The 17,215-nt window shown below is 35.6% G+C and overlaps 1 protein-coding gene across 1 annotated transcript; it reads right to left on the bottom strand.

Moving 5' to 3' along the window:
• Positions 1 to 15,499: 15,499 nt before the first annotated feature.
• LOC131173166 (thaumatin-like protein) lies at positions 15,500 to 16,287 on the bottom strand. The gene has a single exon (XM_058135087.1). The coding sequence runs from the start codon at positions 16,281 to 16,283 to the stop codon at positions 15,609 to 15,611; it is 675 nt and encodes a 224-aa protein (XP_057991070.1). The 5' UTR covers positions 16,284 to 16,287; the 3' UTR covers positions 15,500 to 15,608.
• Positions 16,288 to 17,215: the final 928 nt, after the last annotated feature.

The following is a 17,215-nucleotide window of genomic DNA, read 5'->3' as shown; positions in this document are numbered from 1 at the left end:
CAATGAAGCTTTAAAAAGATTAAAAATTTAATAAGAACAACAACTTAATCTGTCTTCCAGGCTTCATCCAGTGTTCAAACACTTGCCCATCAAAACCGAGCTGTAATTGATTTTCCATGAACATTTTCTTTTCCAAAGTTAACGGTAGATTCATTAAAAAAGGGGAGTGTACAAAACTAGGCCTGCAGCCCAAATACGAAACAGCCTCGAATAAACAAATGAAAAATCTAGGCACAAGCAAATTAATTAAAGCCCAGCAAGCCTAATCACCTGAAAACTAAAGAATGGAGAGCCCAAAAACCCATTTTCTATCAACCATAGGTGATTCGACCTGTGAGATGCGAAACCATCAGTGAGGAAACTGCAACGCCAACCAGCAAACACTTAGGTCGACGAAGGAGAATTTCAGCACAAATGCTCCACCCAAACAAAGAAATAAACTCACCAGCAAATACAGAGGAAGCCAACCCATTCAACCATCGTTGAAGGATCTCAACGGAGACCATGCGGTTGTCGGTTTCTGTAGCTCTACAAGAAAGCAAGGCAGCCTCTTGACAAGATTTAGAGCTAAGGAGGAAAAGATAAGAATAAATTTTAAGTATTTATTTTTTAAAAATAGATTAATAAGAATAAATTATTTCATACTCTTAAAACAATCAATAATAGAATTTATTCAATTTTTCGACACTTTTGAGCTTTGAAATTAATTTTAGTGTAAAATAAATATATCAAAATTTAAAATTATACGATTAATAGAAATAGCTTTTATAACATTTTAATTTTATTTTTTTCTAGCCTAGCTACTTAATTAAATCAATAAGCATAATATTGCATATTAGATTTGAGGCAACGATTTCCTTGCAGCAACTATACAACTATGGCCTTTACGCAGCTATGCAATAGTTTAAAATCGTTGTAAATTAATTGATAAATTATGTTAAAAATTTAATAAATTTGGTATTAAAACTATTACAATACTAATAATTTATATATATTTAAGGTAATGGTTTTTATTTATTGCAAAACGTAATCAAACCCCTGCTTTATGCTATGATAATGGAAGAAGATATAACGATTATCAGATTATTGTCATTGACTTATGGCTAATGACTATGATTTAAGCATATATGATAGCGATTTTCAATTTACACACAAAATCATTCTATAAAGGTGAAAGAAAGAAAAAAGAAGGGATGCATGGAATTTAAGGAATTTAGTGTTGGGATTATTTCCATTATGTTTAGGTATTAAAATTGAAGTTGATCTCCACATTATATAATAATTAGGGTTTGCACTCTACTTTTTTTTTTTTTTTTTTTGTTCTTTCTCTTTCTCCCTTTACATTTTCATTCATATATCCGTTAATTAATTAATTTCACTTTCCATTTCTCATTTATCTCAAAATTTTAAGTTTTTCTTTACATAAATTGCAGAGAGTGATAATACTAACATAACAGCTTAGTTTGGCATGGTCCAATGATTAAAAATATTATCATTTACCTAACAAACCTAAGTTTAAGTCCTCAATCCCTCTATAAAAAAAAGTATATATCATAACACATATATGCATATTTCAGACCCAATTAGCTATATTGTGATAGAGATCTATATATACTTCAATTAATTTAGAACTTGATTGTGATTTTTTGAAATTAAGAACAATAAATGGTGATTATTTGTAACGCCTTCACCATAGATAGTCCGTACAATTTACTGTTCCGATGACTCATATCTGTTCGGACAGTCAAAATGTCTGGAACTACACCGAAACTATAGTGAGGAGGCATAAATTAATGAAATAAATATTAAAAAAAAATATAGGAAAAATTTTGAGAAATAAAATAAAATTTAAAGAATTTATTAATTGGTATAAAAAAAAATAAAAATAATCCGATGAGCACCATGAAAGGCATTTTGGTCATTTCACCCCTAGAGGTGAATTTTGACTTAAATGTCAAATTAAAATTTGGAAATAGAATAATTAACATAAATTAATTTTATGAATTTAAATTTGAAAAATGAGAAGAGAAAGAAGAAGAAAAGAAAAGAAAAGAAAAGGAAAGAAAGTAAAAGAAAGGAAATAAATTTATGAAATTTAAAAACAATAAAGTACACATAAATATATATATATGTTCTTAAACCCCCCCACTAACCATCTTCTTCTTCCTCTTCTCTCTCTCTCCTTGCCGTCTCCCTTGCTCTCTCCCTTTCCACCATTGTTATCAAGCTTAAAGCTTGATTTCCCAAGCTTTCACTCACCAAAACCCATAGACCCCTTCACAAAAAATTTAGCCCACACCATAAGGAAGCTTTAAATACCCATAAGAAGAAGAAAGATTAAAGTTTGAAGTGGGTCACAAGAGGTTAGTGCACTAATCCTTCTTCTTCTCTTTATTAAACATGAAAAGCATGTTTAGCTAAGCATAAATACCATTAAAACAAAAAGAAAATCTAGAGGAAAGAACCCTTGAATTTTTGGCAGCCATGGAACTTGAAGTTTATTGCTTTTAAGTGATGAAAAATGGTTCCATGAGAATGTGTAATTAGTTCAAATGTTTGGGTGTTTGATTGTGTAGCGTTGGTGTAAATTTGAAACTTTGAAAATTAGGGTTTGTGTAAATGTTGAGGACTTTGTGTAAAATGTTGAAATTGACCTATTGGGATGAGATTGTTGCTTATAGAAGTGTATTGTATGCAAATTGAAGTAAGGAAGTTGGAGGAGATTGAGTTTTGGAAGTGTAAATTTTCTGCAGGTTGTGTTTGTTGAGGGCAGTATACATTTTAGGCCATAAATAAAATTGTGTGACCCCAATTGGTATAAGGCCAATTGGAGGTGAAACTAGACCCAAAATAGCCCATTTCCCATGAAGAAATCATGCCCAAATTCTGTCTAAAACTTGACCTAAATACTGCCCAAATTCGGATTTCCCTGCAACCCAACCCAGAAAATGACCAAATGAACAGTACGTGTTCATTTGGTCATAACTCTCTCTATACTGGTCCAAATGACCTAAAATTTTACCCATGGAAAGTTTAGACATAGGACTACACTTTTCATGAAGACCACTTAACCAAGTTTTGCTTTAACAAATTTAAATTGTTAGCACAATTTGGGTCACTGAAACTGCCAACCTAAAAAATGAACAAATGAACAGTACGTGTTCATTTGGTCATAACTCTCTCTATACTGGTCCAAATGACCTAAAATTTTAACAATGGAAAGTTTAGATATAGGGCTACACTTTTCATGAAGACCACTTAACCCAGTTTTGCCTTAAACCAATTCAAATTGTTAGCACAAGTTGGGTCACTGAAACTGCCAACCCAGAAAATGTCCCAAAATACTATTCCTTTGGTATTTTGACCATAACTTGAGTTCTATAACCCCAAACTCAGTGATTAGAAAACTGAAATTCAAGTTTAAACATAGAGGAGCAATTGTTATGAAGGAATTATGACTAAATAGATATCCCAACCTAGTCAAATTCCTAGATAAAGATAACACATCAACATGAACCTAAAGAAAGGTTCATGGGAAAAATGCTATATAGGATAATTAAAATACTCATAAGGAAAACTTAATATTAAAAATGATATGAATATGTAAATTAGGACTAATGTCCTATTAATATGAAATTTATGGTACCAATGAACAATACTAGATAATAGTAATAGTGAATAGTGCTAAATTAATTAAAAATATTTAATTGCCCATAGTATACCTAGACTTATTTATTTAGTTGGATAAATTGGTATACCAATTAAGGACTACAGATAGCAGTACTGCCTACCGAGAAAATCATGAACTGACAATATATGTCTGGTATGATTATTCTACAAGCTATATGCCTACTTTATTTCTGGCTTTACAAGCTCGACAATGGTCTCGTGCGACGGTGGCCTCGTGCACGACAGACGATATCTTTGGATAGACATATGGCTGTCTAACCAGTATACACCCGTACATCCAACTTTTATAATTTGTTATAGGTTTTCTTGGGCACTGAAAAAAAAAATTAATTAAGACTTAAAATACAATAAATAATCATAAAAGATCCCAATAATATTAATTATTTCTAAAGAGCAATAAAAATGTAAAAGACCCAGAAATTATGAGTTGCATATATTGTTTCAAATTATTAAATTATTGTTATTATAAATTATGCACCACTAAGCGTTATGCTTAGCGCGTTGGTTTCCCATCGCGTAGATATCGAGATCGGTCCCAAAGAAATGCAGTGGCAAAGCGGCAGAGAGTGCAGCAATCGTGAGCTTTGATCAGATCTGCCATTGTCCAGAGTCACCTCACCGGTCTGTTGTATTTTGGTAGGGTCCATGTATAGACTAGTATTTTGGTTCATTATGTTTAGTCATGATGTAATTACTAGTTTATGATGTATTTCATTTTGGACTTGTAATTAAACTTTGAGATTAAAATGAAAACTTGTAATTTATTATCTATGAATTTCTATATGAATGCAATAGATAATACTTCATTTTGAGATCTCATAAATAATTGTAAATGATATGATACATGAGAATATGATATGGAAATGTGTAAAATGAATATGGACATGTTAACAGGTGATTAGTGGAATCCGCCAGATGCTAATAAAATAAGGGAGGCTATGTCCGGGTCTCCACAGAAATAAGATATATATATAAAAAAAAAAATTTCTACACATAGAATACATGTTTTAAATGACATCAAAAGTTTACAATAGATATGATAAAACAAGATAGGGTGCTTCAGCACCGAATGTGGCACTTCTTGCTCGGCTATACGGTAGACGGGTTAGGGGCGTCACATTTAGTGGTATCAGAGCAGAGGTTTAGGCGGTCCTAGACCTAGATAAATAGAAAGAAATAGTTGCATCACTTACATGGGCCTTTAAATAGAGTCGAGGTGACACTAATGCAGATCTGTTCTTTGTCTGTTTTATAGGATCGATGGCATTTGATCCTTCAGAACACGGACCTCCGAGACCGATAGAGGAGGAAGTAGAGAGTCACGCACCTGCTCCTAGTCGGGGGAGAAGTGGTAGTAGAGCAGAGTCATCTCGAGGTACTGTGAGTAGGGCACATCAGGCCTTCTATGAACAGATGACACAGCTGTTCCGTCAGTTCGCCGGAGCCATTCCCCAGCCACAGCCACCTCCACCTCCACAGCCACAGCCACAGCCACAGCCACCACCACCACCACCACCACCACCTATACAGCCACCTCCACCCCCATAGCCGCAACCTATACACAGATCTCCACTAGAGAGACTGCGAAAGTATGGGGCAATTGACTTCAGAGGTAAGAGGGATGATGATCCAGCTGCAGCAAAGTATTGGCTGGAGAGGACAGAGAGGGTATTGCAGCAGTTGCACTGCACCCCAGAGCAGCAGTTAGAGTGTGCTCTATCACTGCTATAGGAGGATGCATATAGATGGTGGGTGACAGTATCTAGAGTAGTACAGCCTGCACAGATCACCTGGGAGTTCTTTCTGGCTGAATTCAAAAAGAAATACATCAGTCATGTGTACTTGGAGGCCAGAAGAAGAGAATTCCTGGCACTGAGACAGAGGCAGCTGACAGTCTCTGAATATGAGCTAGAATTTGTGAGACTTAGCGAATATGCATTGGAGTTGATGCCAACAGAGGTTGATAAATGCATAAGATTTGAGGACGGACTGAATGACAACATCAGGTTGATAGTGACATCTCACCACTTCACAGATTTCTCTCTGTTGATAGCATCAGCCCTTGATGTGGAGAGAGTCAGAAATGAAGAGCAGTCCAAAAAGGATAGGCAACGCAAGAGGGGTTCTAGGTGCAGTCGATGCAGTTCGTGAGACACGGGTAGTAAGAGACCCAAGGAGTCTCAGTCGGACTCAAGGTCGGGGCAAGAAAGCAGTCGGTTTGCTCCAAGGAGAGTAGGAGGACAATCTGGTGCATCAGTGGGTAGTTCACCAGGTGCAGCTACACGGGGATCAGCCCCACCACCTGCTTGTGTACATTGTGGTAGACCCCACAGAGGAGAGTGCAGATTGTTGACAGGTGGATGTTTCAGATGTGGGTCTACAGATCACTTCCTGAAGGATTGTCCACAGAGGAACACTAGTGCTCCCACTGCTCCACCTCAGATGGAGAGGTCTGCCCTAGCGAGAGGGTAGGAGACTGCGAGGCTGTCTGGTGGCACATCACAGAGGCCTACTGCAGAGATAGTCCAGAGGCAGGAGATTAGGGTAGCACCTCGTGCTTATGCCATGAGAGCTCGAGATGAGCCAGAGCCAGCTGATGTCATAGAGGTACATTTTCTTTTTATGACCTGCTAGTATGTGCATTGATTGATCCAGGTTCCACACATTCATATGTGTGCATCACACCACCAGTTGATAGAGGGGTACAAGTAGAGGAGCTAGAGGAGGACATACAAGTCACAAACCCTTTAGGCCATAATGTCATGGTGAAAAAGGTCTACAAGGGTTGTCCTCTGAAAATACAAGGGTATGAGTTTTTAGCTGACTTGATTGAGCTACCATTCCATGAGTTCGATGTGATATTAGGTATGGACTGGTTATCACGTCATCAGGCGATGGTAGATTGTCGGCTAAAGAGGATGTCACTACAGACAGCAGATGGGGATGTGATTACAGTTGTGGGTGAAGGAACGGGTTGCCTTTCCACTATCATATCAGCCACAACAGCCAGGAGATTGATAAGAAAGGGCTGTGAGGCTTTCTTAGCACATGTGGTTGATACCAGGAAGACTAGCCCAAGCATGCAGGAGATCCCCACTGTATGTGATTTTCCGGATGTGTTTCCGGAAGAGTTGCCGGGTTTGCCACCCGATAGAGAAGTAGAGTTTGCTATAGAGGTTATGCCTGGTACTGCACCAATGTCCATTGCTCCATATAGGATGGCACCTACTGAACTGAGAGAGTTGAAAGTTCAGTTACAAGAGCTACTAGAAAAGGGCTTCATACGCCCTAGTGTGTCACCCTGGGGAGCACCAGTGCTATTTATGAAGAAGAAGGATGGTACCCTTCGGCTATGTATAGACTACCGGCAGCTGAATAAGGTGACTGTGAAAAACAAATACCCTTTACCTAGGGTAGATGACCTATTTGATCAGTTGAGGGGAGCTGGAGTATTCTCCAAGATAGATCTTAGATCAGGCTATCACCAGTTGAGAGTGAAGGAGACAGATGTTCCTAAAACTGCTTTCAGGACCCGGTATGGACACTATGAGTTCCTAGTGATGCCATTTGGGCTAACAAATGCACCAGCAGCTTTCATGGACCTAATGAACCGCATCTTTCATCCCTACTTGGATCGGTTTGTTGTGGTCTTTATAGATGATATCTTGGTGTATTCTAAGAACCGGGAAGAGCATGATGAACACCTGAGAGTAGTACTACAGACACTGCGAGAAAAGCAGTTGTATGCCAAGTTATCCAAGTGTGACTTCTGGTTGGATGAGATATCCTTTCTTGGACACATTGTGTCAGCAGATGGAATCAGGGTAGATCCAAGGAAGATTGAAGCAATAGTTGAATGGAAGCCTCCCAAAAATGTAACAGAAGTCAGAAGCTTTTTGGGGTTAGCTGGATACTACAGGAGATTTGTGAAGGGATTTTCCCTTATAGCAGCCCCACTGACTAAGTTACTGCATAAGAATGCAAAGTTTGACTGGAATGAAAAATGTCAAACTAGTTTTGAGAAGCTGAAGGCTATGCTTACAGAAGCTCCAGTGTTGACACAGCCAGAGTCAGAGAAAGACTATGTGATCTATAGTGATGCCTTTCACAATGGGCTTGGGTGTGTTCTAATGTAGGAAGGGAAAGTAGTTGCCTATGCTTCTAGACAGCTAAGGCCACATGAAAAGAACTACCCAACTCATGATATGGAATTGGTGGCAATAATATTTGCATTGAAGATATGGAGGCATTACCTATATGGTGAGAAGTGTTACATCTACACTGATCACAAGAGTCTAAAGTACTTGCCAACTCAGAAGGAACTCAATATGAGACAGAGGAGATGGATTGAATTCCTTAAAGACTATGACTGTGTGATCGACTACCATCCTGGGAAAGCAAATATAGTGGCTGACGCCCTAAGCAGGAAGTCCATGATGGCTTTGAGAGCATTGAATGCTCGGCTGTCTTTAGCGCATGATGGGGTACTTTTGGCTGAGTTGTGTGTAAAGCCAAGTTTGTTACAGCAAATACAAGAAGCACAATTAAGGGATGAAAAGTTACTAACTGTTATGGGCAGAACTCAAGAGGGGAAGGAGACTGATTATGAGTTGAGAGGAGATGGGTGCTTGTACTATAAAGGCAGAATATGTGTACCAAGAGATGAGGAACTGAAGAAGAATATCTTGAAAGAGGCGCACAGTAGCTTCCATGATATGCACCCAGGAAGTACCAAGATGTACCAAGACCTGAAAACACATTATTGGTGGCCTGGAATGAAGAAAGAGATTGGTGATTTTGTGACTAGATGTTTGACATGCCAGCAGGTTAAGGTTGAGCATCAGGTCCCATCAGGGTTGTTGCAACCTATATCCATACCAGAATGGAAATGGGACCGCATTACCATGGATTTTGTGACTGGGCTACCATTGACACAGAGGAAGCATGATGCTATATGGGTGATTGTGGATAGATTGACCAAGTCAGCTCATTTCCTACCAGTTAGAACCAGCTACTCATTAGAGAGATTTGCAGAAATTTACATAGATGAGATAGTCCGGCTACATGGAGTGCCAACATCGATCATATCTGACCGAGACCCGAGATTTACTTCGAGGTTTTGGAAGAGGCTACAGGAGTCTTTAGGCACTCGACTACACTTCAGTACGGCTTTTCATCCACAGACAGATGGACAGTCAGAACGGGTGATTCAGGTAACCCTTAGAACCTAGTTAATTATTATAAATGTTAAAATACTACTAAAAATGACATGAATCACATAATAGGTATTGGAGGATATGTTGAGAAGCTGCATCATTGATTTTGAAGGAAGTTGGGAGAAGTATCTTCCTTTGGTAGAGTTTGCTTACAACAACAGCTACCAAGCCAGTATAAAAATGGCTCCATATGAAGCGTTGTATGGGAGGAGATGTAGAACTCCCTTATGCTGGATAGAAATGGGTGAGGAGAAAATAGTGGGCCCAGATTTAGTGAGACAGACAGAGGAAAAAGTGAAACTCATCAAAGACAATTTGAAAGTCGCCTTGGACAGACAGAAGTCATATGCCGACCTGAGGAGAAAGGATATAGAGTATGAGGTTGGCGAGAAGGTGTTTCTAAAGGTATCACCTTGGAAGAAAGTGCTAAGATTTGGTAAAAAGGGTAAGTTGAGCCCTAGGTTTATTGGTCCATACGATGTCATTGAGCGTGTGGGTCCAGTAGCCTACAGGCTAGCTTTACCACCTGAGCTGGACAAGATCCACAGTGTATTCCATGTGTCGATGCTCAGGAGATACAGATCAGATCCTTCACATGTCATTTCAGCAGAGGAGATAATTGTGCAACCTGATTTGACATATGAAGAAGAACCAGTCAGAATCTTGGCACGGGAAGTGAAAGAACTCAGAAACAAGAGGATCCCACTAGTGAAAGTCTTATGGAGACACCACAACACAGAAGAAGCGACATGGGAGAGCGAGGAGACAATGAGGCAGCAGTTCCCTCAGCTCTTCACATTAGGTAAATTTCGAGGATGAAATTTCTATTAGAGGGGAAGAATTGTAACGCCTTCACCATAGGTAGTCCGTACAATTTACTGTTCCGACGACTCATATCTGTTCGGACAGTCAAAATGTCTGGAACTACACCTAAACTATAGTGAGGAGGCATAAATTAATGAAATAAATATTAAAAAAAAATATAGGAAAAATTTTGAGAAATAAAATAAAATTTAAAGAATTTATTAATTGGTATAAAAAAATAAAAATAATCCGATGAGCACCATGAAAGGCATTTTGGTCATTTCACCCCTAGAGGTGAATTTTGACTTAAATGTCAAATTAAAATTTGGAAATAGAATAATTAACATAAATTAATTTTATGAATTTAAATTTGAAAAATGAGAAGAGAAAGAAGAAGAAAAGAAAAGAAAAGAAAAGGAAAGAAAATAAAAGAAAGGAAATAGATTTATGAAATTTAAAAATAATAAAGTACACATAAATATATATATATATATATATATATAACCATAAGAGACAAAACCCCCCACCAACCATCTTCTTCTTCCTCTTCTCTCTCTCTCCTTGCCGTCTCCCTTGCTCTCTCCCTCTCCACCATTGTTATCAAGCTTAAAGCTTGATTTCCCAAGCTTTCACTCACCAAAACCCATAGACCCCTTCACAAAAAATTTAGCCCACACCATAAGGAAGCTTTAAATACCCATAAGAAGAAGAAAGATTAAAGTTTGAAGTGGGTCACAAGAGGTTAGTGCACTAATCCTTCTTCTTCTCTTTATTAAACATGAAAAGCATGTTTAGCTAAGCATAAATACCATTAAAACAAAAAGAAAATCTAGAGGAAAGAACCCTTGAATTTTTGGCAGCCATGGAACTTGAAGTTTATTGCTTTTAAGTGATGAAAAATGGTTCCATGAGAATGTGTAATTAGTTCAAATGTTTGGGTGTTTGATTGTGTAGTGTTGGTATAAATTTGAAACTTTGAAAATTAGGGTTTGTGTAAATGTTGAGGACTTTGTGTAAAATGTTGAAATTGACCTATTGGGATGAGATTGTTGCTTATAGAAGTGTATTGTATGCAAATTGAAGTAAGGAAGTTGGAGGAGATTGAGTTTTGGAAGTGTAAATTTTCTGCAGGTTGTGTTTGTTGAGGGCAGTGTACATTTTAGGCCATAAATAAAATCGTGTGACCCCAATTGGTATAAGGCCAATTGGAGGTGAAACTAGACCCAAAATAGCCCATTTTCCATGAAGAAACCATGCCCAAATTCTATCCAAAACTTGACCTAAATACTGCCCAAATTCGGATTTCCTGCAAACTCAGAAATGACCAAATGAACAGTACGTGTTCATTTGGTCATAACTCTCTCTATACTGGTCCAAATGACCTAAAATTTCACCCATGGAAAGTTTAGACATAGGACTACACTTTTCATGAAGACCACTTAACCCAGTTTTGCCTTTAACAAATTCAAATTGTTAGCACAATTTGGGTCACTGAAACTCCCAACCCAGAAAATGACCAAATGAACAGTACGTGTTCATTTGGTCATAACTCTCTCTATACTGGTCCAAATGACCTAAAATTTTAACCATGGAAAGTTTAGACATAGGGCTACACTTTTCATGAGACCACTTTACCCAGTTTTGCCTTAAACCAATTCAAATTGTTAGCACAAGTTGGGTCACTGAAACTGCCAACCCAGAAAATGTCTCAAAATACTATTCCTTTGGTATTTTGACCATAACTTGAGTTCTATAACCCCAAACTCAGTAATTCAAAAACTGAAATTCAAGTTTAAACATAGAGGAGCAATTGTTATGAAGGAATTGTGACTAAATAGACATCCCAACCTAGTCAAATTCCTAGATAAAGATAACACATCAACATGAACCTAAAGAAAGGTTCATGGGAAAAATGCTATATAGGATAATTAAAATACTCATAAGGAAATTTTAATATTAAAAATGATATGAATATGTAAATTAGGACTAATGTCCTATTAATATGAAATTTATGGTACCAATGAACAGTACTAGATAATAGTAATAGTGAATAGTGCTAAATTAATTAAAAATATTTAATTGCCCATAGTATACCTAGACTTATTTATTTAGTTGGATAAATTGGTATACCAATTAGGGACTACAGATAGCAGTACTGCCTACCAAGAAAATCATGAACTGACAATATATGTCTGGTATGATTATTCTACAGGCTATATGCCTACTTTATTTCTGGCTTTACAAGCCTGACAGCGGGTCTCGTGCCCGACAGCTGGCCTCGTGCCTGACAGACGTATACTGGATAGACATATAGCTATCTAACCAGTACACACCCGTACATCCAGCTTTTATAATTTGTTATAGGTTTTCTTGGGCACTGAAAAAAAAAATTAATTAAGACTTAAAATACAATAAATAATCATAAAAGATCCCAATAATGTTAATTATTTTCAAAGAGCAATAAAAATGTAAAAGACCCAGAAATTATGAGTTGCATATATTGTTTCAAATTATTAAATTATTGTTATTATAAATTATGCACCACTAAGCATTATGTTTAGCGCGTTGGTTTTCCATCGCGTAGGTACTGGAGATCACCCCAAGAAAGCAATCGCAAAGCACTGTAATCCAGTGAGTGCAATCGATGAGCTTTGATCAGATCTGCCATTGTCCAGAGTCACCTCACCGGTCTGTTGTCTTTTGGTAGGGCCCATGTATAGACTAGTATTTTGGTTCATTATGTTTAGTCATGATGTAATTACTAGTTTATGATGTATTTCATTTTGGACTTGTAATTAAACTTTGAGATTGAAATGAAAACTTGTAATTTATTATCTATGAATTTCTATATGAATGCAATAGATAATACTTCATTTTGAGATCTCATAAATAATTGTAAATGATATGATACATGAGAATATGATATGGAAATGTGTAAAATGAATATGGACATGTTAACAGGTGATTAGTGGAATTCGCCAGATGCTAATAAAATAAGGGAGGCTCATCAAGGTCTCCACAGAAATAAGATATATAAAAAAAAAAAAAATTTCTACACATAGAATACATGTTTTAAATGACATCAAAAGTTTACAATAGATATGATAAAACAAGATAGGGTGTTTCGGCACCGAATGTGGCACTTCTTGCTCGGCTATACTGTAGACGGGTTAGGGGCGTCACATTATTTATGAAATTGCATATCATAATAGCTTAGTTTGACTTGATTTAATGGTTGAAAATATTATTATTCATATATATACATATTCCTAACCAACTAGCTTTATTGTGATAGGAATCTATATATACTTCAATTAATATATAATTGATTGTGATTTTTTGAAATTAAGAACTTGATTGTGATTAATTATGAATAAAATTGCAAACAACGTATACAGAGTTTTATTTATGTATTTATTGTGAATCTATTTATATCAATTTTTTTTTATCAAAAATTATATTTTCTTTTAATTTATTTTATATAATCATGAGTAATACGTTTGTGCAATTTTGATGTGAATCTTTATATATTACTATATAAAATATGTAAGAGTTTTGTACATTAATTAATAATTGAAATTCTATGCCTAATCTAGTTTGATTCAATAGTCAAAAATATATTACTCATCTGACAAATTCAAGTTTGAGTCCTCAGTCTTTCAATCTCTTTACTTAAAAAAAAAAAATTCAAATTCTACAATCATATCATTATCACCCAACTATATTTAACATTTTCCTTATTCAATTCTTTATATCCATTTGCTTAGAGTTAGTTCGGAATCACTACTGTTTACGGATTTTCTAAATTCATATATATTATTTAATTAGTAATAAGATAATGATTTTTAATTAAACTTCATAAAAATTATGAATATAATTTTTATTGATTGATTAAAATTTTTTTATCATTTTTTTTAATTTTTAGTAGTACTTTGAAATTAATGAAATTGATATATTTATAAAATTTCTTTTTTTAAAATGTGTAAAAAAATATAAACAGAAAGTACGTTAATTACTTCAAAAATAGAAAGTGCAGTAATTACGTAATAAGAAAATTTTGAAAAATTAATTAATTTCCTTATACAATTTATATATATGTATTAAATTTTATACTGTCTTGATAAATTTAATGACAAGTATAGCAATTGCACTCATTTGGAGTAAAGGATGACCATTAAATGTTGAGTGCAGTGATAAAATTTATTATACTTTTCAAAAAAAAATTCAAGTTTAATTTTCGAAAAAGATATTGTTGAGAGAATACGAATTTGAATGAATTAGTCTTTTATGGACAATAAAATGAATATAAAGAAATAATTAATAAATAATAAAAAAAAGCATATGTGTGGAATTTAAAGAAAGAGATAAGGCCAAGGATCAAGTACCTGTGTTATTTCTGCCCATCATCATCTAAGTTTCGTGGATGGTTCTTGGCTAGTGACTAATTAATTAGGCTTATTTATTTACAGCTAAACTCAATGTCTTTATTTATTGGTTGATATTATGGAAAACTATTAAATTATTTTAAAATTAAATTTAATATATTTTATTCATAAAAATTTAAAATAGTTAAATAATTTTTTTAAACAGTTTTTTTTATAATATTTAAAATCACAATTTTTTAAACAATGTATTTTGATATGTCCATCATAATTCCAAATAGAGTTTTAATCATTTTCGTTCTTGATGGAAATGAAGACCCAAGTGGTGTTCTCAAAGCCAACCCTAGAAAATTAATTTGATGGATTAATTTCAAGATTAACAAGAGATGAATTAACAAGAATTGTAAAGCTATGAAAATTTTGGCTCATTGACATTGGTTGGACCAAGATGCGATCTAATGTTATTGTTGGGATGTGGGTTAGGAAATAGCTATGAGATTTGGGCACAACTTCCATTTAACTATGAAGTCGCTGGTAATAATTATCATTCATAGGCGAAATTTACAAACAATTATTATAAAAAATTAGTTTTATATTTATAAAATTTTAGTTATAATTGACTTTAGCACACAATAAATTTTTTCCTTTTTTTTTTTCATTATAATTGACTTCCATTAGGATTTAAATTTGAGACACTGTAATTTTAAAAATTCTTTTAATAATCACGTTTAGTAGAGTATAACGTAATACAATGTAATTAATTATGTAATAAAATTAATATTGTAATGTATTGTAATTATCATTACATTGCTATGCTTGGTTACAAAATAAAAATATAAGTAAAGTAATTTAATTATATATAATTTTTATTTTAAAATTTTATTTATTTATGGTATTAATAATTAGTGGTAATGATTATAGTAATTGGTGGTGGAGTGTTAGTAATAACTAAATAGTGGTGGTGGTAGTGGTGGTGGTAATAACAGTGGTAAGGTGATGGTGGAAATGTGAGGGTAGTGGTAGTGGTACTGGCCAAGTGGTGATGGTGGTGGCAGTATCTAAGTAGTGGTAACAATAGTCCAGTGGTGGTGGTAATAAGGTGGAGTAGTGAAGATACTAACAATAGTAGCAAGATAGTGATAGTAGTGGTAGTGTTGAAAAGTTAAAACAAGTAATTATGATGACATTTATTTTTATATATAATAATTATTATGCTATTTTTTTAAATATAATTAATTATATTATATAATTATCATCTTATTACATAATTTTTTTTATATTATCAAGTAGCGTAATTAAATATTTAATATAATCATGATCATATTATAATTTTAATTACATCGTAGCAAATATCACATGCATAAAGTGAAAGGAACTATAATATATAAGAAACAGGTCATAATTTTTCTTTCTTAATTCCTTGATTATTATTATAACTAATAATTTTAAAAGGTTTATTCATATAGATGGATACTGATCGATCGACATTGCTGAAAGTAGCTACAGAAAGGGTCCTTCAAGGGCAGAAGACAACCTTATAGTTAGTACCACCAGGGCAAGTAAAAGTGCTGGTCTGATCATCTTTGGGATAACTATAAGCATCTCGACATCTATCCTTGAAAAACCTAGACAAATCTGTAGGCCCACAGTTCCCGTTATAGCAACAGTATTCATTGGTTTTATACACAGTGCAAGGGTTGTTACACCCTCCAGGTGCCCTTAACACGTTAGGGCACTGCCCATTTATATCAGCCTTACATGTAATCCCCCTGCTGCAGCCACCAGAAGTTGGACTAAATTCCATCGGAACATTAAACCCATCAACTAGGGAGATGTCAAAGAAATCCAGGTTATTGAACTGGTTTAAGGCAAACTCGGCAAGGGTGTTGGGAGGTGTACCATAGGCTGTGCATTGGAGTAGACCCCCGCAGTCGCCGGTTTGGCATTGGCCACGTCCGGCTCCATCAAAGCGGCAGTTGGTTCGAGCCCATATGCGAGCTCCTGTTGTGCCGCGGTTCACAGTGAGGGGCCAGGTTTGGTGAGGGTCTAGTCGCCTGCCACCACCAGGCACAGCAGCTGCCCAAACGGTGTAGGGGCAGTTGTTTGTGATAGCAAAAGTGGCTGCATGGGCGGAAGCAAAATAGAGAGCGATAAAGAGAAAATAAACTGCGGGAATTTTGGAAAATATCATTTTGGCAAACTATAGCTAAGTGGTTATATTGTAGGCTGTGCTTTTGGAATGGTCAGGTTGCCATATATTTATAGAGAAATGAGGTACACCAAGTCTCCAAACTTGCATTCATGGGCCCATGTCCATGGATAAAGCGCAGAAGTCTCGAGTCATTAATTCTTCACTGTACAAAAACCGACTTTTTTAAATCACAGTATAGTAATCAAAGGACAATTCATCCAAGACTTCTGACTTCTGAGGCCTTAGCGTAGGGTTCAACCTAACCTAGAAATAGGAGGGAACTTCAACTACAATATTGGATTTCATTTATTCAACTTACTTAACCAAGTCCTGCTTTTCACTAAAAAAATTAAAAAAAAGTCTTGCTTTTCATTAAGAAAGAAAAAAAGGTCAGAAAGAAGGAAGGTGGGCAGTATCAGCTACAATCAACGCCGCTGTAGCTGCCATAGCTGCGAATTCTTTTACTATCAGTTTGTTAGATGTAGTGCGGTTGTGATATGTAACGTGACAATGTGGGGATGTTACTTTAAGGGTTTTCTACCCAACTCATGAAGCGGATCCAGAAGGGACCTGTTCATGGGATCTTGATGAAGAGCGTAAGCGCAGAATGGACTTTGTTCCTGAGGTCTGCGCCATCAAGACTGATCAGATTGAGGTCGATAAGAAGACTATTGACATGCTTTCTGCTCTGGGTATGGGGGACATTCCTGGGATTGTTCAGGTCGAGCCGGTTCTTTTCCCGTGACCCAGTTCGGATTTGGTAGAGGTGGCGCTGGTGGTAGACCAGGATGGAGGTTTTAAATATTTGGAAGTCTTACTTCTGTTTCGTTTTATACCGTTTTTATTACATAAGGTGGAGGTCAACTTCAATTTTATTATCTGAACATAATGAAAATAATCCCAACACTCAATCCCTTAAATTCCATACGTCA

The sequence above is a fragment of the Hevea brasiliensis genome, chromosome 14, assembly GCF_030052815.1.
Source record: "Hevea brasiliensis isolate MT/VB/25A 57/8 chromosome 14, ASM3005281v1, whole genome shotgun sequence".
Taxonomy (NCBI): Eukaryota; Viridiplantae; Streptophyta; class Magnoliopsida; order Malpighiales; family Euphorbiaceae; genus Hevea; species Hevea brasiliensis.
Note: the sequence above shows the minus strand (reverse complement) of the source record. Positions and strands in the feature narration are given on the sequence as shown.